Source organism: Limanda limanda, chromosome 2, assembly GCF_963576545.1.
Source record: "Limanda limanda chromosome 2, fLimLim1.1, whole genome shotgun sequence".
NCBI lineage: Eukaryota > Metazoa > Chordata > Actinopteri > Pleuronectiformes > Pleuronectidae > Limanda > Limanda limanda.
Window position 1 is genome coordinate 24,261,345 of NC_083637.1, and position 21,021 is coordinate 24,282,365.

The window sequence follows — 21,021 nt, forward strand, 5'->3', positions numbered from 1 at the left end:
CTCAATCAGTGTTGAGATATCCCATTGAAGAAGCCACCCTGACCTCCCTGACCTAACCCAGAAGGAAATACATATAAGAATTTATAAAAACCACAGAAATGCACTGAAAAATATCCAATAAAGAATAATACAATAGAGGAGCTATATAAATATATATATATATACATATATTATAAAGTAGAACTACCGCACTGCAGTTTCTGTGTATATAACTTTTTTTCCAGATTCATATAAAAGTCACTGTAACCTTTACCTTTGACAACTGAAACATAATTACTTTATCTTTGAGTCCAAGTGAACACGGGTCAAATGTTGAAGGAATTCCCTCAATCAGTCTTGAGATATCCCATTCAAGAAGCCACCCTGACCTCCACCTTTGACCACTGAAATCAAATCCATTTATCAGTGATTTGTACCAGATGTAATCAAATACTCTACGTGCAGTCCTAATATGTCACGTTCACAGTACCAAGAGGAGCACTGTGATCATGACCTTTGACCTTCAGGCAACAAAATCGAATCAGCTCATCTTTGATGACATCCCCTCAAGCTGAACGGATGGAGAGACTGACAGACAGGTGGACAGACAGACAGCCCAAAACAGTGTGGACGCATTAAAACCATGTGTTAAAATTATATTAATTAATTTATATAATAATAATAATTATATACATGTGTATTCTGAATAACTAAATAACCTATGGCAGATAGGTAAAAGACTGACAATGCAAATGTAGATTTTACACAGAGGGTTTATTTAAGGGAAAATAGCATTCAGGGAAAACAACCTTTGTTTTCTTTTTGTTTAAATACAAGATTTATACATTTTCCTCAGGCTTACAATTCAGATATAATGGAAACAAAGCAAATGATAATAAGTTAAAGGTTCTGAGGGGCATAAATAAAGACAGCAGACAGGAACATGAAAATCATTTGGCAAACACAACTACACATGACACAGGATTGTCAGTAAAGAGTCTCACCAGAGTATTAATCAAGGGCAAAACAGAATATCTCTTATTTCAGTTTATAATGGAGAACCTGTGCAAATAGAAAATACTGTGAACTACTGAGAAGTATGTCACTCAGTTGTACTGTACGACCTATATAAAGTAAAACCTGGTGGTATTACTAAAGTAGTGTGATAGAAATCTGAAACAAAGACATGTGAACACATTTTTATTCAACACAACAATTAAGATAACTAAACTCAGACAGTGAGTGGAATACAATTCCTCTACAATGACTTATATTGTGTGCTTCGGTCGATGAGATTAAATGGGCCCTTGCAGCCACCTGCTCTACATCAATGACACAACATTCTATGGTGTGATAGCTGCCTTCATGCAATTGTGAGCGGTTTGTCCTTCTCTTCCATCCCAGCAGCCTGTTCTGCCTTGTGACTCTGCTCATTATCGACCCCGAGCTCTGTCTGTGGTTTGTTGTGAGATGACTCCTGGCCCTCGCCTGGACAGTTCCGCACCAGAGATGGACTGAGACAGAGGAAGGTCTGGTTGTCAGGCGCATCCAGACCTGTTGTAGTCGTGACCACGGAATCGCTGAAGATGGTGTTGGAGAAGACGGAGTTGAACGTGAACGAGGAGCCAAGAAGTGACTCCTGCACGGGGGATTTGGGACAGTCAACGACCACCGCTGGGTCTCTGGGAGGTTTGAGAGGAGGAACTGGTTCACTGTTTTTAGAGTCTGGGTGTGGTTGTTCATTACTACTCGATGTTTCCTCTTGATTATCTCTCTCCTCTAAAGCCTGGGCTTGGAGTCTGTTAGTCTTGATGGTCACCCTGCATTCGCTGTTGACGCTGGAGCGCCGGGATGAGCCCTCTGCTGTGGATATCACACTGCTGGCGCGAGGGAGACTTGTAGGTGACCTAGGCCCTTTCAGCCGCCCCTCTTTCCCCAGAGGTGTGGAGAAGCAGTTGAGGCACCCAGACATGGAGGACGCCTTGCCCTGAACATACAACACCGTGATTGGTGAACAAGCTATGGCTCGGGTGGTGTCCACTTTGCTTGAGCTTGATTTAGAAATCATCCCACTGAGCCCTGTGTTCGTTTTGACTGCTCCCCCTGAATCTGATGAGCGACGAATCACTTTGCCTCTTGACCCCTTCCGGATGCACTTTGTGCCCCTTGTGAGCCAGAAGTCCTGTGAGAGCCCAACATCTTTCTGTCTCGGTGCAGCCTGGAGATCTGAACTCTGACTGCTGGTGACGGGCATGGTAGAAGCTTTGTCCTTGTGTTGGGGGGTGGAGGTATCGCTGGGTGGCTGGTAGGAGGGGGAGGAACGGCGTGATGGGGGGTGCTGGATAGGGCTGCTGCCGTTGGACCACGGCTCGTTCTCAAGACTCAGGCTGAACTCGCCGCTGCTCTCGCTGAGGGCGCGACTCTGGGCGCCATTCAGAGCTGGAAGTAGAGGACGATGCTTTTGAAAGAGCCACAGTAAAGTATATACCAATACCACATTTTCACTTCATGCCAACATCTGCCAACTGCATCACACAAAGTATTATTAATGACCAACGAGGGGCAGCAGAGTCAAGCCTTGCACTAGCAGTTGTTGGCCTCTGTGCCGAGCAAAGAGATTAATATAAAACAAGGTCATGATTGCGATTTGATGGATTTACTCTAATTCCTGAGCTGGTATACATCTGCATGCTGGCTGAATCCTCTAAATGAGAGTCCACAGGGCTTTACCGTGATTCTGCAGCTCATCGTTGTCCTCAAATCCAAGTGGCACGGCGCTATCATTTGAATCCTTGTCTGTGGGGCAAACAAATGTGATCACTGCAAGGATCTAAGTTTTGTTTCTACTTTTTAAATTTAAAAAAGCACAAGAAAAGAGCTGCGTTTGCTCTCCTCCCCTCTGCACTTTGCTCTAACATCGAACAAATGGAGATGACACCAAAAAAAACAGTGGTTCATGGATGCCTCTACCTGTCTCCCACAGCTCGGAAACATCCCGAACAGTATCTGTGGTGGTGTGGAGACTGCCCGACGATGGTGGAGTGGTGGGATGGTCAATGTGGTGAATGGACAAGATGGAGGTGGTGAGGGATGAGGTCAGTGTGTCCACATCAGCCTCTGACCCTTCCAGCTGCTGTGAGCTGTCGACCCAGGAGGCAGCGGGAGAGGCCAGGCTGCTCAGGGCTATGTTGTTGGAGTGAGGAGTGGAAGAAGGAAGTGAGGTGGAGGAGGGAGGTGGTCGTTAGGTGAACAGGTCATGGACGGTATGAGGTAGTACATACAGTAGATGTCCTGCTACAGTAATCTAAAATCTGTGTTACCTCTGCCTAGGAGGTTATGTTTCTGTGCTCGCTTGTTTATCCGTCTGTTAGTTGGCAGGATTATACAAAAACAACTCAACATTTTATAAAGAAACTAGCTTGTGGTATGGGACCGGAGCCGATTTACATTTAGTATGGATCCAAATCAGGGGGCCTAAACATTGTGACATAAAACATCTTTCAACATTTTCCTTGGTTTCTAAGAGATAAATTCATGGAACTTGGAGGAAATAAAACCAGGCATGTTTAGAGACTGATATTCATGAGTGTGCACGTATTGATGAAGATCCTGCTAAAATCTTGATGTAGTGAATCTAAATGTGGTTTTACTACTAAGTGCTATGTAGTTTCATATTGTTCTATTGTAGCTCTTGCAGTTCCAGTGTCCTCCTGCAATGCAGCGTTGCTCCAATGATATAACCGAATCTTCTGTAAAGAGAGCCAGAGCTGGGCTTTCAACTGTGATACTCAATTCTATAAGATCATAACAAATATTTTCAGTCACTGTGGTGAAATGAGGTTGGCATGGATGGACACATTATTAACATATTACTTATGATTTCAAACCTTGCTGATAATCCTACATAAGCCAGTGTTACGTTAGCAGCAGTATGCTATGTGATGGATGATCAAAAATAGCAATAAAGCATTACACTGCAGTATAATGAAGTTAGGGGCTGCAGACACTCGACCATAGTCTTTCTTACACATGGATCGACGGAAGATGGACTTGACTTTGTCTCTGTCCTTCAGCCTGCTCCTCATACGGGGAAACATTTTCACTGTGGCTTTATTTTCACGGCAACAAACGGGCCACATGTGCAGAGAAGATGGGAGGGAGGGAGAGACAGAAAGAGAGAGAGAGAGAGAGAGAGAGAGAGAGAGAGAGAGAGAGAGAGAGATAGAGAGAGAGAGAGAGAGAAATAATTTTGGGAAGGAAAAGACAAGGGATGGGAGGAATCAGGAGGTATGGAAGGGAAGAAATACACAAAGACAAGTGAAAGACACAGGGAAGACGTTACTGCTGAGGAAAGTTCACACACATCATGCATCAGGAAGAATGACAGTTTGGACATGACAACATTTGTTTGCTTTTCAACACAATGAATACGATGCAACACTGACATGATTTCTCTAAACACTTTTCACTAGGATCTCATTTGTGTTTATAGATGGAAAACACAATTTAAAGTGATTATTACATTTTTGCTGTCAATTTCTTAATCTTTTGTTGACATAGAATCCTTGCTGTTTTAATTAAATGACATCAGTGGAAAAACAACTAAATTTAATTATAGATTAATTTAAAAATGTTTGCATCTCCCTAGAAAATGTAGGGGGGAGTTCCTCCTGAATCTTTGCTCCCAGGTCTAACTTTGCGGTCTTTGTCTGAAGCAGTGAAGGGGGGGCTTTGCTACTCCGATTAGGTTGTTTCTGCCAAGTCATTGAGAGGTGATCTGGTAAAACAAGGTCACACTTACTATTGTTGCGTTTGGGTGAGATGGCATCGCCCGCGCCGCCTGAGCCATCAGAGCTGAGGAAGGAGCTGCTGTCGTGACAGGACAGGTGTGGCTCAGCAACACCTGACTGTGTGGGCATGGGGAGCTGCTCTAGTCCATGCTCCCGGCTATTGGACTTCATCAACTTCTTCAGTTTGAGAGTGATCCAGTTTCCACGTCTACGGAGGAGCAGAGAATAATGACGATTGAGACACAGAGGACATGCAGGAGCCAGGCTGGTCCAAAGAGAGAAACTTCTGGCATCAGATGGACAAGAAACCAAACAGAGCTGAATTCAACAAACTGAAATGAATGTTAAAGACCTCCATCAGGGAGATTATTGTTTCGTTTTTCTCGTTTGCCTATTTGTAAGATAGTTTACACTTAAGATACAGGACTGATTAGATGAAACTCAGTGGAAGGATGTGGCATGGGTCAGGGAAGAACCCATTTTGAGGCAGATCTGGATAGGGCACAGATCTGGCAATCTTTTTATGACCTTCATAAACATCGTAAGATATGGTGTCTTTCTGCATTTTTACCATTATCCCATAAAATAAAATTTGTGAAATTTGGTGCAGCTTGAATTCAAGGGGACTGTTGGTATGTGCCCTACTGAGTGTCCTTCTATTGCTTAGACATACCCACACAGCATTATTATACATCTCTACAATTCCTCTAAGATCTACGTTTGTTTTATCATCTTGCAGCTCAGTGTTAAGGTTTCACAACCTGCAGATTTCCACTTGTGGTTCACTCTCACCGCTCTCATGGTGTTGTATAAAGCCGCAGTAGTGAAAAACCCTAACCCTAACCTGCTCAGCACAAAACAGGCGCCAGAGAAAGCCAGCAACGAGCTGGTGACCCGCCACAGTCATTCATAGTCACAGTCAGTAAGTAGTTAGTCATTAGTATTAAGGGTAAATAAAATATGTGGTCAACAGTGTTATAGGAGACTTACCTGCGTGGAGGCGAAGGCTCATAGAACTTGTACTGGTCCATTATCTTTTCCTCCAGCTTCTCCTTCTGCCTCCTCAAATCATTAAGCTTGTCACTGAGCAGAAACATGCAGGGAGAGAGAACAGATAGATCATCAATCATAGCTTTGGGCCTGCTGTTGTGGTATTTTTGGTGTCGTAAATGTTGTTCGCTATTCAGCCTGCACGTACGAAACAGTGAGTTGTTTTACAAAATAACATGATCTGCTGTAAGTGTCTACAGCAAATCAGATCGTATTTGATGCAACATTATCTTGTCTCATTGGTGGCGATGATTTCTTACATGTACTGTCGCTCTTCAACATGAAACAGATCCTTGCTCTCCATTGTCTGCTCCAGCAGCGTTCGATTCTGCAGCATCAGCGTCTCGATCTGGCCGAGCAGGTGACGACTCTCTTCCTCCAGGTTTCCCTTTAACTGGCTCAGCAGCTGAAACGTCACACAGACAAACATGTACAAATGGAACAGGCATACAAAACACACGGGATTATGGGATTAGGGGCAGTTCGCCACACCAGCGTGACGGGCTGAGTGTCTGTACCTCACACTGGTTGTTGAGTTTTGTGGAGGTGATGTCCAGCTGCTGAAACTCCTTCTTGAGCTTGGAGAAGTCGGCCTCCAGCCACGTGTGCTCCAGCTTGGCCTCGTTCAGCTGGCTCTTCAGCTGCTTGTGATCGCTTGTCAGCAGCTCGTTGTCGCTGAGAAGCTGACGGTACGTCTGGTTCAGCCTGGAAAACAAGGACGAGCGGTGATGAGAAACTATGCTTGTGCTTTTGTTTAGGTGTCAACAACTGTGCAGTGTCTTGCCATGACAATCAGGTAAGGTGTATTGAGGTGTGTTACAATTCAAGGGCCACCCGGCTGAACCGAAGTTAGATCTACATGAGGTCCTGTCTACAGGGGGCTTCCACATTGTCGTCCCCAGCTTGCCCCACCCTCATTCCTAACGCCAAGCACCAGAGCTGAAGTTGGACACGACAATAACCTTTTATTGACCCTCGGTTCTTTAACATGTGTACCATTAGCTGTTCACTTGAGTTGAAGCCTGATCCTGGCATGATTATCTCTTTGAAAAACAGTTCATCTCTGAAGTGCAATAAGTCCTGGGATAGGTTGTGGCTGGGAGGGGTCCACCTGCTGGAGCCCATGTTGTGTAAGATGGGAGAGTCAAGCTGCCTTGACACAACCGGTCTTTAAGTGCAGCCTCTGAATTGAGACCCAGCTCCTGAGTTTGGGATGTGTTCCTCCTCACCAGTCCTTCTCATCACGGAGCCTGCAACATTCAGCTGCTGTTGTCTTGTGCTGCTCCTTCTCCAGAGCGATCCTCATCTGCTCCTCCCTCAGGGCCTTCTCCAGGTCTTCCAGCTTGGTTCTTTGTTGCAGCAGGCTATTGTATCTAAACACACAACCAGCGAACACATGAATCACAAGGGTCTCCCACCCCACGGGTTGACAGTTCACAGACAGTGCCTCTCCCCACCTGTCCTGCAGGGTGCGGTGCTCCAGCTCCAGTGTGCGGTGGGCGTTTTTCAGGCAGCCGTGTTTGCCCATCAGCGCCTCATACTCCATGGCCTGCCGCTCATGCAGAGCAGCCAGCCGCTCGTGATCTCGTAAGAGCTGCTCGTGAACCCCACGCAGCTCTTCGCGCTCTCTTGCGGCGCCGTCCCGCTCGCTCTCTGTCCCCGACTGCTGCTGCTGCAGCTGAGCATTCTGCGCCATGAGGGAGGCACTCTGTGAGCTCAGCGTGGATTTCTCCACCTGGAGCAGAAGGAGGTGAAGTCAATCAGTAGTTAATGTTGAATAATAACTTTTTATGTGCTTTTGTGTGCAGACAGAAAAACTAGAACAACTGTATTTCAGAAATATGAATATTCAAAATATTAGTGATTTCAGGTAGCTGTTAAGAATAGCTGCAAAACACAGACCACTGTATTGTAATGGTACCTGCAGGTTAGCGTTGTGTGTCTGCAGAGCTGTGTTGTTCTCCTGCAGTGAGGCAGCCTGCCTCTGCAGCGCCAGGATCTGAGCCTGCTGGCTGACACACTGACTCTCCAGCTGCTTGAGTTGGGCCTGCATCGCCTGGCGCTCGGCCTCCAGGGTCGCATTCTGGAGAGCAGAGGAGAAGAGGAGAGGAGAGGGGAGGGCGGAGGAGGAGAGTTTTAAAGCCGACAGTACAACTTTATAAATCTTTTATTCTACAGAGGCCCTTCTTTGGGATATATCTATATTAAACATACAATATGTAACTTCAGCCTCTAGGGGTCACTCAATCAAAACAGTAACAAAATAACTAGTTTTATGATGTTGTGAAGCAGCGTGGGATCATTGGAGTTGTTGTCTTCACCACCATTGCTGATGAAAATCTACCCAGCAAATTAAGTTCATGAATGAAGTAATGCAAACGACAATGAATAATCGTGATTAGTGAGTGACCAATACAAACAGCTGACTGGTTAACTGTCTAGCAGTGTGTGCTATACCATTAAGGAAAGTTTCCCCCAGAGGTTATAGCATAGACGGACTAAACCACTGGTAAAGCAAATATGATGCAATTAAAAACGCGACCAAAATGAAATGTCACAAAAATGAAATGTCATAAATTTGGGGATTTGTGTGGGTTTGAAGATGGTTGGTAATATTAAGGAAAATGTAAGTGCACAATTTCACATCATACAGTATATAACGTATGTTTTGTTATATAGTACTGCGACTTACATTCCTCTCCACTTCAATGAGACGGTCTTTGAGCTTCAGCAGTTCCTTGGTGGCCTCCTGGTTTTCACGCAGCCATTCACTCATCGCTTTGCTTGTCTCCGTCGGGGGGGTGGAGCTCGACGGCGTCCACTCCTCCTGCTGCCTCTGCTGCAGAGCCTCACAGCTCAGCCTCGCCTGTGTGATGATGGAGAGGAGTCAGAGAACTTGGACTCGTAGTATCACGTATATATTTTTTCAGGAGGCCTGGTGACTTACAGTCCTGAGCTCCTGGCGCAGCTTCTGGTTCAGGTGGGAGGATTCCTGCAGACGAGCCTCCAGAGTGGCCATCTTGTCCTCTTTGATCTGCAGGGACTTTTTCAAAGACGCCTCCAGCTCCGACTCCAGCATCTTGAACCTGCTGAAGAGAGAGAGAGAGAGAGAGAGAGAAGGAGGCATTACAACACTCCTCCTTTCTTTCATTCCCTTTAAAGGTTGCAGGAGGTCAGTGTGTGAGCACCTGGTGTCTGGTGTTTCAGCCTGATGTAGACTCTCCTCCTGGTTCAGGACCTTCATCTCCAGCTCATTGCTCAGCCGCTCCAGTTCATTGTCCCTCTGCTGGGTCTTCAGCTTCTCACTCACCAGCTCCTAAAGAGAGACAGAATACATTGCTGTGAGTTGGTTTTTACCAATTATGGGATGTTATTTGGGATTACATTGGAGAAGGATTTTTTTTTACCATGTTTATATTAGGACATGCACTGAATGAAAACGGAAGAAGGATGCTTTCCAAACATATGACCAAGCTACTGTTAATGATAAGATGGAGCAAACTTCGAATTTACATGTATCTTTAATAGCTTTAGTACTATACCCCAAAAAACATGACTTATTTGATTCAGACTTTAAGGGGACTGTTTAGAATGTGCTCTGCTGCCATCCTAGCTTTTGAATAAGTGTTTGGAGTTAGCTTGTGATCAGCTACATGTTGGGTGGGGTGTGTAAATTATGCAACCTGCAGCTATTAAAAGGAGAAACGGTGCATTATCAGTGAAATGTCATTCCGTCAGTGTCAGCTAGACAGCGTGGACGTCCCGCCCTCACCTCTCTGAGTGTGGCCAGCGTCCTGTGGTCGATAGCTGCCTGCTTGGTCAGTTCCCTGTTGTCTCTCTCCAGGCCTTTGACCCTCTCAGCAGTCTCCCTCAACCCCTCCACCTCCTTCACCAGAAAACGCATCTCCCTCTCCAGGCTGGCCATGCAGACGTTACTGCTGTCCAAGTTGGCTTCCTGGATCTCAGCCTGACACAGAGGAAGCAGTTTGTTCACTCGGAGGCAATGCAAGTGCATGCATAATCCTACCTTAGATGAGAAACTGACACTTTCTTGCTCCTAGAGAACAACCTGCTGGCGGAGGCGTCGATTCTCTTTCTCCAGCTGCCTCTTGTCTTTCTCCAGAGCTGTGGTCTCTTGCTCCAGACTCTGCTTCTCGGTTTCCAGTTGTTCGAGGCGTCTCGCGGAGATCCGAAGCTCCTCTAAGGTGGCCTGCAGACTCTGGTTCTCTGCCTCCAGCTCCTGAACCTCTGCCTCCAGACGCTGAACTTTACGGTCTACGGAGATGTATTGTGGTAGAAGAAATAAATAAATAAGTAATTGTTAAATGGAACTATGAATGTATAATTCTTATTTGATTGACAATTCGTACCAGTATTGTCCAGAGAAGCCTGCAGCTGCTGATTAACTGAGTCCAGGACCTTGCACTTGGCCTCCAGCCTCTGTGTCTGCTTGCTGGCGTAGGACGGCCGTGCTGGCAGCCCTGTGAAGATGCTGTCGTGGCAGGGACTGCTGCTCTTTGAGCCAGGGGAGTGATCACGTGATCCCACAAAACAATGGAGCCTATTGTGAATGTTTTCTAAAACCTCCAGATCAGACATCAGGTCTTTGAAATCCCCTCTACCTCGCTCCTCTAGTTGTCCCTTCTCTTGAATGTGACGCTCTGGATGGTCTCTGAGGAGGATCTCACTATGGACTTCCTCCAGCTCTGCTGTGTCTGCTCGCCGATGGGAGTTTGAATCTCCATTCAGAATCTGATGTGGTGCCGTGCTCAGCGGGAATATATTATGTTGGTTTCCTGTGTTTGAGCAGGAGGTTTGAGGCCCTGAAGGCGCGTCTGTTGATGGGGTCCAGTTGTTGGTGTCGCAGACCACCCGGTCAACCCGGTCGCAGTCTCGGCAGTGTCTTTGTTTGGGCCGCAGGCTGCTGCTGGTAGAGGCGGCTCTCAGTTCCTCTATGGTCCTCAGGAGACTTTGGTTCTCCTTCTCCAGCTTCAGCATCTGACTGCGGGTCCTCTCACTCACCTCCAAATTCAGCGTCTGTTGGCCTGTGGACAAAACACATTGTGGGAATTAAACTTGTTGTTTAAGGAAGGAGACAACTGGAGATAACCAGAAAGAAAGTCTAGTAGTGAACATTTAAAGATGTAGTTTGGTTTTGGGGGGAATATTAATTGTGGGAAAATACTGTGTTGCAGCTCAATTCCTTTGAGTTATTTTTTATTTCTAAACCACAGATTATGATTCTGTATACATATAAACACACAAAAATGATTATGTTTTCTGTAAAAGTAATCCAAAGGCTTCTATCAGAAAAATAAACAAATGAATATGTTGGTAAAAGGTTCTGCTCTGTGTGAGATAAACTTCTTGGTTTGACCCAGGTTTTTATGTATGTAAAAATATCAAATAATTGGGAGCATGCACACAATTCCACAATTTACACACCCTACCTACCTTCAGGGGCTTCATTTGAAGACCGATTGTGTGACTAGACGATTTTGAAGGGACAGGAAAATATGAAGGGACAGGAAAATGGAAAGGGACATGTGAAGAGACAGGGAAATATGAAGGGACAGGGACACAAATGCGTCCTTTTATCCCTGAGAGACCCAAGGAATGACCCAAAGAAGAACCCATTAAATTCTGGTGCGAATACAGATCTGGGGTAGATCCAGGATTTTTTTTTCACTTTCATTAACAGAGTGTGGAGAGTTTTTTTTAACATTTTCGTTGATTTCTAAGAGAATAATTGATGGATCTTAATGAAAACATGTGGACTGATATTGATGAGTGTGCGCATTTAGCCTTCTGAGTGACATTCTAGTTAACGTTATGTGCCATTAGTAACACTAACACTAGTTATTACCTTGGGAGTTGTCACTAGTCATGGAGAGCTGCTCTAACTCCCAGCCCAGGTGCTGAGACTCCTCCATGCTTCTCCTCTGAGCCAAACACATGGTCAGGTTCTCCTCCTGCAGCTCCTCGATTCGCCTCCGATCAGCCTCCCTCTCCTGGAATGAAAGTATTGACTTATCAGCACAGGATGTATCAGGATCACAGGATGATTATTCAAACGGGATGTGAGGGTCGAGTGGTGAGTTCTGAATGTTTGATAGTTATATTGTCACTTGTTGTCCTTTGAGGAAATTATACAAGGCAACACAAAGGTTACAAAGTAGACCTTCCTGAGTGTTGATGTCTGACCTGTTCCATATCATGAACCTGGGCCTTCAGCATCAGACTGTGCTTCTCCAGCTGGTGGATTTTATCGGAGCGTGCTCTCCAGCCTGCCAGCTGATCCTCCAACACCTCTTTGGTCTCCTGTAACACCCTGTTATCCTCCTTTAGCTCCTGAAATACACACATACAAAAACAAACACCGCTCATAATTAGTGATAACTGGGTTCTGAGCATTAAAGATATAAATACATTTATTAACATGACCTGGTACAACATTAATCAGTATGAGTGTACCTCCACTTTGGCCTTGTAGAACTCCATCTTGTGCAGTTGCTCTCTGTAACGTCCCACTTCGCTCTCCAGCTTGTCCGCCTTGATGGCTCTCTCTCTCAGGGCGTCCAGCTCATCTCGGTAGGTGCGGGCTGCTCGCGCCTCCACAAGCAGCAGGGTGTTCTGGTGGAGGATCAGTCTGATTTATAGCAAGGATCTCAGCTCAAAGTAAATGTAGCTCTGCAGTGTTGAGTCTTTACTGTGGGAAACCTTTCTGACCTGGATGGGATTAATCAAGTGTCTCTCTCTCTATTTAAAGTTGCACTTATCAATATTTTTATACGAACACTGGATCAAGTGACAAAATCTATATAAATATGGGGAGGTGACAGAACACAGAGAATTATCACCTGGAACATTTTAGTCATCTTTTGGCCTGTTTTGGTTTTACAGATTTGCTGTTTCAGTTCAGTTCATTGACACTTAATGTCACATTAATCTGCGACACAGGCCAAATATTTTTCAAAGAGGTTGGTGAGGACCAAAAACTTAGCAAACTCTATTCATGTAGCACGTACCGAACACTCAACGCCCTTCAGGGTACAATACGCACACACTCGTACATATTGCCCCTTTGAAATGCAGTGGAGTAGCCAGGGATCGAACAACCAACCTTGTGGTTGGATGACCCTGTCCACCCCCTGAGCTACAGCGCTGGCATGGAATTCACCACGTGGCCGGAAATATAATATTTAAAGTAAATGACATTGCGTCTGGTGGATGTATAAATAGGCATTTGTATGGCAGCTCATTTTCTATTTACTAGATTGTGAGCTAATTCAGCTGCTCCCCAAGTGGCCAAATGATTACTGGTACTTTAATTTCCATTAAATACTTCACATATTAACCACAGTGACTTAAGTGCAGCAAAACTTCAGCCACAAGACTTAAACTGTGAATTCAAATTGAGATTTACTGTGCAGTCAAATCCATATGAGCTTGCCTGAGAATTCAGTGGCTTAAATGTGCAGCCATTAAGCTCAGCTCTGCTGCAAAGTTTGGTGTGCGTTCATCTGTATTTAAGCTGCTGTGGGGGTCAGGAGGTTCTTGTGTGTCACCGTCACAAGGAGCTGCAATCTACTATTTTTCGTGTCTGAATTCAAACCTCCTGCTGGATCCTCTTCAGCTCCGACTCCATGTTCTCCAGCTCATGTCGGCTGTCCAGCATCTGCTCACTCTTTTCCTCCCTGGTGGGGTCAAGCAAGCAAGGGAGAGAGACACGCAAGTGAGCAGGTTAGTGTGCGCTACTTTCTGCAATAGTTTTATTGATATTTAAGTGAATGGAGAAAGCACACATGCATTTTCAATTTCAATTAGCAAGACAACAAAATATACAATACAAGTGCTACAACATGATCCTTCTCTGTAAACCCCATTTAATTTAAATAATTGTAAACCACTCACTCTAGAAACCAATGCTATCAGAAAGCTATGGCATACTCAGATGTATACAGTATATGTATAGTTATTGGTTGTATAAGGACAGGGCCATTCAAAGGGACAAAGTCCAGCCATACTTGATGCTTTAACTGATATTGTGTTTGCTCAGAGGCAACAGTGTGTGACTCTAAGCATCACGACAAGAGAGGACAATATAGCAGAGAAGATGGGGATGGAGGGCAAAGATGGGCCGGGGATCTGGATTGGATCATGGGTTACAGAGCGTGTGTGCATGTGAGTGTGTGTGTGTATGTGTGTGTGCAGTATGTGCAGTAACGCAGAGGCAATGTGGGTCAGTGTTAGTGCACAGCCATGGAACCTGCCAAGCCGGCAGTAATGTGGGCCAAGCTCCCCGGGGCTTCTCTTATCCTGTAGTATCTCTCTCACTCTCGCTCTCTGCCTCTCATTCACTCTGTGCTGGCACGTCCCCAGAGGACCGGCCACCTCTTCAGCAATAACCAACCACAAGAGAAACTCGAACCATCACTAACAGTCAACGATAGACAATTCTGGACAGAAAAAAAAGGATTGCCGGTAAATTGCAGGACACACCAATTCATGGAAGAAAGCCTGATCATTGAGGTTTAATCTGAAATGTAGCATAACATTAATGCCTTATTCTCTATCTTGGTCAGTTTTAATCATATTTTCTGTGAATTAACTTTAGATAATCCCAAATATCACCATTTGGCACAGATATATCCCAAAGCACCTTTTAGAAAAGGCTGATCTGTTCATCCCCACTAACGTAGCCACTCTTTTATATTGCTTGATGGTTCACATGTTTATTGATTTAATATATCGCTAACATGATTCTCCTGTGCAGGTTGTAAATCATCCACACATCAGTCTACGGCTTTAAAAATGATTTTTACATGTAATTCTTATGCTAAAAAAGTATACGTTTCTCACATGATACGCATTGTATTTAGATCTCAGTATTGTTTCCTATGCTCTGGTATGTTTGCAGTGAAGGAGGGATTTTTTTCACTCCTCCTGTGTAGACTATATATTAACCTTATAATCCCAAAGAGAATGTTACGCTTTATCCGCCTGAACGCTATCTCCTTTAATTGTATTGTATTTTTTCATTGTGTTTCTTTATCTTCTCCCTCCTACTCACAGTTCTTGTCTGAGTCGTCTGATCTTGGCCTTGGAGTCGGCCAGCTCCACCGCCAGGTGCTGCTGGGACCCTGCCTGCTGCTGCTGCTGAATGCTGGGAGAGTAGCTGCCGGACCCTGGGCTGGAGGGGCTACCAAGCAAGCTAACCACGCCTTCCTTCTCCTGCATCAGCTCTGCTATAGTCTGCAGAGAGGAAGCGGAAGAGGTACGCAGCAGGTTACAGATGGCATATAGAGTAAATCAATAACCAGTTTCTAATATACATCTGTGCATGACAAATGAATGTGCAAAACCCCCCGAAACATCCAATATGGATACCTCCAGGTGGACGTCCCTCTGGTCCAGCAGGTGACGGAGGTGCGTGGCCATGTTCCTTGCTGCGGCCTCCATCTCATCTTGGTTAATGTCACTCGACTCCAACCACTGCAGATCCAGCACGTTCTCCTGACTGTGGGTCAACTAGTCAACATAAGAGGGGATAGGAGACGAAATGATTTGATATGAACACACAGTTTCTTTTTAATATTTTCAACCAGCTTGGACTTTATTTTACCTTCACTGCTGTGAAACCAGTCCAGAGTGTTCTTTATTGTCCCACACTCCCGCCCCAACAACACACAAACTGATTTACTGTAAATACCTCCTGAATATGTGCAGCTATTGCCGCTCTTGTGACAAAGTCAAGCGTCTGGATCCTCTCGATGTATTCGTCTTTCCTCTCACACTGAAAATAAACGTGGAAATTCATTGGAACACTTAGATTGTAAGTAAATTAGCTCTTGTTCTGGCTTCAAGGTGTAAAAAATAGGTCGATATAAAAACAAAAAGGACAAAATGTGATTCCAGACTGATGTTGAATGTCAGAAAGTCTTGTTTACCTGGACTGCACATCCCAACAGTAACAATAAGAGCTTCTTCATTTCCTCCAGACTTTGTTCTGTGGAGAGTACAAAAAAAAATTAATTATGTGAAACAAATTGAATCAGATCGATGTCATGTGAGCCGCTGGCATGGATTGTAATTGATCAGAGCACTGGCTGGTGAATGTGGGTCACCCCTTGCCAAAGCCTGACCGTCACAAGCCAGCGTGGGGATCAGGCTGATTGAGTGCAACACAACTCACAGTGTATCAGAAAGAGCTGAAGCTGGCTGCGTGTGAGGAAATACTAAAACTATTTTCCAGGTGATTTTCATCACTTTGTAGAATCAAAAAAGATATTCATCGTTTTGTTTCCTAGATAATTACATTTACACTAGTTTTTGTCTCACTGAAAAGGTTGTTTTCATATTTCCAATGGGCATATGGACATATAGTGTTCAGTTTATCTCCTGATTGTAGATAAATCATGTGAAATCAATGCATGTTGTAATGAGTATTGACAAATCATACACTGAGTTGGCAGTTCCCATAAACAGGAGAGATAAGAAACACTTTAAAGGAGCATACCACAGTACGGAGTCCTGCCAAGCAGCAGCACATTTGGCAGAGGTATCATGATTAACTGTCTCAGATTATCCTGCAAAAAAGGGGAGAAACAGAAAGAGACGAATGAGATGGGTTGAGAAAAAGGAAGATAAGCACATTTTGGCCAGACTGAGCGAAGTAAAACATTTCTCTTTTCTTGAACTCCAGCCAAAGTGCCTGAAAGGACAGGAGTGTATGTATGTACAGCACATAGCAGCTGCTCCAAACATGTATAGAGGCACAGCCAACAAATGAACGGGTGCTCTGAATGGCTGGGTGACGGAGCCAGTTTCCTTGGTGCAGCGGTAAAATCCACCAAAACTGTTTTAAGCTCTTTGTGTTAATGCATGTGTGTGTGGTGTCATCATTCAGACTGTGATGCACTGCAGATATCCTCAACCAGCAGTAATTTCTAACGGGGTCCGACACCCGAACAGGAGAAGTGCAACTGTCTGGTCACAGAGCTTCAAACATCCTCATCTTTTCCAAGCTTATGTGCGATTAAAGAGTGTGGAGCTGAGAGCAAGTCCCTGGTCTTTAGAGGTATTAGAGAATAGAGATTATAGGAAGCGGCGTCTTAAGATAAAACCAGTATGCACCTTTAAATCTATCAGGGATACACACACTTGCAGTAGATTTCGGATTTAAAAGTATGAGAATAACCTCTCATCAGCCACATCTGTTTTTTGTTTTAGCAAATACTGGAGTGATAAAATGCTAACCTTAGATAATGAACATAGTAAACCACATTATTACTCCCCCTACCCTCTGGAACTTTGGCATGTTAGCCAAAACTAGATTGGAACGGAATTCATAGTGTTCTTCAAATAAAGAACTTCAAATAAAAATGATTCACACATTTTCATATTTATTGTTTGTATTGTTAGTAAGTGACCCGTATTACCCAACTCAGTCCATCTGTCTGTCTGTCTGCCTGTCCATTTGCCGTCCGTCCGTCCGTCCATCCATCTGTCGGCCTATCAACTATCTTTCTGTCTGTTTGACCGTCAGTCAGTCAGTCTTTCTGTCTGTCTGCAGTCTGTCTGTCTGTCTGTCTGTCTGTCTGTCTGTCTGTCTGTCTGTCTGTCTGTCTGTCTGTCTGTCTGTCTGTCTGTCTGTCTGTCTGTCTGTCTGTCTGTCTGTCTGTCTGTCTGTCTGTCTGTCTCTGTCTGTCTGTCTGTCTGTCTGTCTGTCTGTCTGTCTGTCTGTCTGTCTGTCTGTCTGTCTGTCTGTCTGTCTGTCTGTCTGTCTGTCTGTCTGTCTGTCTGTCGTCTATCTTTCTGTGTGTCTGTCCTCATCCATCTTTTTGCCTGCCTGCCTGCCTGTCTGTATCTGTCTGTGCTTGTCTCTCCGCTGTGCTCTACCCTCGCTGCTGTGCAGATTACACAGATGTTTACACGGCTGATATTTAGGCCATGCATCTTAAGAAGAACTAGTTGATCTGCTGGGACACGAGTGCCACCGACTTCCCCGGCGTGCGCATGCGTGATCCGATGTGTGCGTGTGGCAAAGTTGAGGTCGAAACATCTGAATCGAATGTTACGATATCATAATCCGGCACGGAAAGCTTAGCTGCCCTGTAGCTTGGATGCATTGTATAACACTTTATAAATGGCTGACAAAAACCAGATGGGGAGAAGGTCCAAAACTCACCAGATAATACGTCTTGATCTGCTGGACGAGAAAGTTCAGGTTGTGGATCCTCAGACTGGGATCCCTGCTCAGGTTGTTTGCACCCTGGGGAGTAGCTGAGGGGTTTCTGAAGATGGGACACAGTACCAAGACATTTTACTTGACATTTCTGCTAAAAGACAAACACACACACACACATACATGGTTGTCAGTGGAATGGGGTGAGAGGAAGCTGGCACAAGTCTTGGCCCAGACATCACCATGAGAACATGTATGAGTTCTCTGTTCATTCCTAACTTTAGCCTGAGTGACGTCATTCCTGTAAGACCCCAAATGGGAGCGTTGTCGAGTGGAATGGGACTGTTCACTCCACAGAAATGCTTCAGATGGACATTTGGTCTGTTGGCTACAGAGCCCACTGTAGACTGACTTAGAGCTGTCACATCCTGAAGCTGAAACCTCAGCATTCATGGGCCTCGCTGCAAATATATGGGTCAGACTTCAGCTTGTTGCCAAGGAAAGGAGAACTACAGCATGTGAAGGATTTAACAATGGCATAAAAAGACCATTTAACTGCTGCTCTATGACTGTTCTTCTTTATTGTTTTATGGTTTATTTTTCTTTTGATAACATACACACATCTTTTGATTTGACTATTATTCATTTTTTTTAAATGTTTATTGGGATACACATGCTATCATTCATTCTGAGTCACTCATAAGTAGTCATACAGTATTTCACATCAGTTTTGTATTTTCTCATTTTGAGACATTTTATAGGAAGGTTAAAATAACCCCACTGAGTTTTCTGCCACCTCCTGTTATTGTATATTATTATTTTAAATTTGTTCTGTATATATTTTTTTAAACTATACCAGATAAAATAAAATCTATTCAGATAGCTTACAGATGTGGGCGACTTCAGGCAACGAGCTGGCACTGCTGCTCTTCTCGTGGCCCAGACAAACTGGATGTGAGCCTACAGTGGCCCACTTGTAAAATGTGGCTAAAATTTACCAAAACAAACCTGAGCCTTTTTGGGCAAACATGTGGTGCTCTACGGAATGTGAAATCTGACTCTGAACCTAAAGTGGCTCATGTGATGAATGGTGATTATGGCTCAAAACCAAATCGGGCCACCCACCTTTGGTTGACCTGCAGTATTGCTATGGTTTAGGCTTCTTTTGGCCCGGATCTGGCAAACAGGAGCAGACCGCTGCAAGTGCCAATTCAATGTGGGCAAAATATGGGCTAAAACAATTTGACTAAAGATCTAAGTGAAAGCCTGCACACAGAGAGATGCTATAGCTGCCCTGTTCATCTATTTTTCCGCCTGCCGGTCTTTGGAGCTGTTTGTCCGTTTTGCCCTGCCCATCTGTGTCCCAGTGAACAGCAGCACCGAGGCCCTTAATCCCAAAGGGTCTTCCAATCCAGGAGATTATCCCGCCTCTCCCCCCCTCCCCTCCGATTGGCGCAGCATTGTTTTGCAGTTCGAGCAGGCTACTGTGACCCTGGGGGGATAAGTGGGATGAATGGATACTACAGACTTGGGGTGGCTAGACGGCGTTATCCACAAGTGCTTTGGGTCATCAGTTTCTTTTAACCCTTTTTTTTGCAACTGCTCAGTTTCAGTTTGGATTCGACCACCAACATCTGAAGTGTCAATCCACCACAACTTTAAGGCTGAAACCAGGGGGTCTCCATTCATCTGCTCTCGTCTTAGACGCAACTGCAAACTGTCAGATGAAGATGAGTTGGAGCTTGTCTATGTTGAGCAGAACATAAGGCAAATCATAATCTCTTAAGTAGCATCTTGACAGTATGATGTCCCCCGTGTCCACATACCTCATCGCAGACTGTCTTTTTACAACGTTTATGCTAATTTCTGACATATTTTTTGAAAAACTTTAACCTGTAAGTCGTGAGGAAGTTTCGTTCAAAGACTGCAGCAGACGACAAAGATCCTCTTCATCACCATAGAAGTGACAAAGCCGGTACTGTTGGCGTCTGGATAAGAATGTTTGCAGACGCTTGATTCTGTATCAAAGCTGCCACAGACGAAGATGAAGAAGACACCTAACCATCATCATCATCAAAATGAAAACAACTTAGTCTGAGGAAGTTGATTTGAACCAAACACACTTTGATTTGTCCATCCAAACCTCACTGTTAATCATAACTTCTTGACAGATGTTATGCCGAGTCTGTAACAGCCAGCAGCTTCAAAACACCAGCTACTAATCTGAAATATCCATCTGGACTCTGTTCATCACAACCGAGACTGGGAAATGTGACGAATAAGCTGTGAGAACATAAACTGACATGAAGGGACTCACTGAAATCAAAGCAACGACTTACATTTGGGTCATTATGTCGTTCAAGAAGACCCCGTCCAGTAATTCAGAGAAGTCCAGATACATGCCCCCATCATTGGGCACAAAGGTCTTCACCTGTGGGGACAGAAAATACAGATGACAGGGAGACACCACAGTTGAGCAGGGGATGAGGTTTTTTTTTTTCTGATTTAACTTACCCAGGTGACAAGTGGGCTGAGCATGAACTGGTCCAGACAGGGCAGGAACACTCCACTCTCCATCCTGGCTGAGGTTTGTGGCTGATGAATCTCAACAGATCCTCCACGGAGAGCCGGCTGGGCGCTACATGTTCCTCCACAGTGAGTCAGTGTTGCACCATTCAACTCGTCCCGTCCATCTCTGTTAAACTAGAGTTGAGTATAGTTCCACTGCGGATTCAGCTTGTCTGCTTTTTTCCCCCCGACGCACAGATTCCTCCTGCGGCTTCACCCGTGAGATGTGTCAGTGGAACCGGCGACGTGTCGATGCTCACGCAAAATAGCACCCGCATTTTGTCCCGCAAATCAACGCACAGCCTCCACACACACACACACACAGTCACACATTCATCCTCCTTGGTCCTCTGCTGCAAAGGCATCCGCTCCTCCTCCCCCCCCTCCTCCTCCTCCTCCCCTTCATCCCCCTCCCTCCTCTCGACGCCTCTGCTCGTCACACTCCGC

At 44.9% G+C, this 21,021-nt stretch overlaps 1 protein-coding gene across 1 annotated transcript; it reads right to left on the bottom strand.

The window, feature by feature from the left end:
- Positions 1-1,342: 1,342 nt before the first annotated feature.
- On the bottom strand, positions 1,343-20,583 carry LOC133025584 (girdin-like). The gene is made up of 29 exons (XM_061092293.1): positions 20,521-20,583; positions 20,346-20,437; positions 18,010-18,115; positions 16,339-16,408; positions 15,770-15,828; positions 15,532-15,615; positions 15,210-15,350; positions 14,893-15,074; positions 13,435-13,516; positions 12,294-12,452; positions 12,024-12,170; positions 11,686-11,830; positions 10,190-10,864; positions 9,889-10,094; positions 9,592-9,786; positions 9,008-9,135; positions 8,767-8,908; positions 8,512-8,685; positions 7,741-7,902; positions 7,277-7,554; positions 7,049-7,192; positions 6,338-6,524; positions 6,080-6,225; positions 5,760-5,852; positions 4,775-4,977; positions 4,007-4,081; positions 2,950-3,162; positions 2,710-2,775; positions 1,343-2,418 (listed from the first exon to the last, which is right to left on the bottom strand). The coding sequence occupies exons 1-29, from the start codon at positions 20,581-20,583 to the stop codon at positions 1,343-1,345; spliced, it is 5,493 nt and encodes a 1,830-aa protein (XP_060948276.1).
- Positions 20,584-21,021: the final 438 nt, after the last annotated feature.

Bases quoted from the DNA above. Each gene is read 5' to 3' on its own strand.
- LOC133025584 (XM_061092293.1), bottom strand. From the start codon at position 20,583: ATGGAGAGTGGAGTGTTCCTGCCCTGTCTGGACCAGTTCATGCTCAGC. The intron at 18,116-20,345 runs GTAAGTCGTTGC...TCCCATCTTCAG, and splicing joins AACGACATAATGACCCAAAT to AAACCCCTCAGCTACTCCCC. The intron at 16,409-18,009 runs GTGAGTTTTGGA...CCTTTTTTGCAG, and splicing joins AGATCAAGACGTATTATCTG to GATAATCTGAGACAGTTAAT.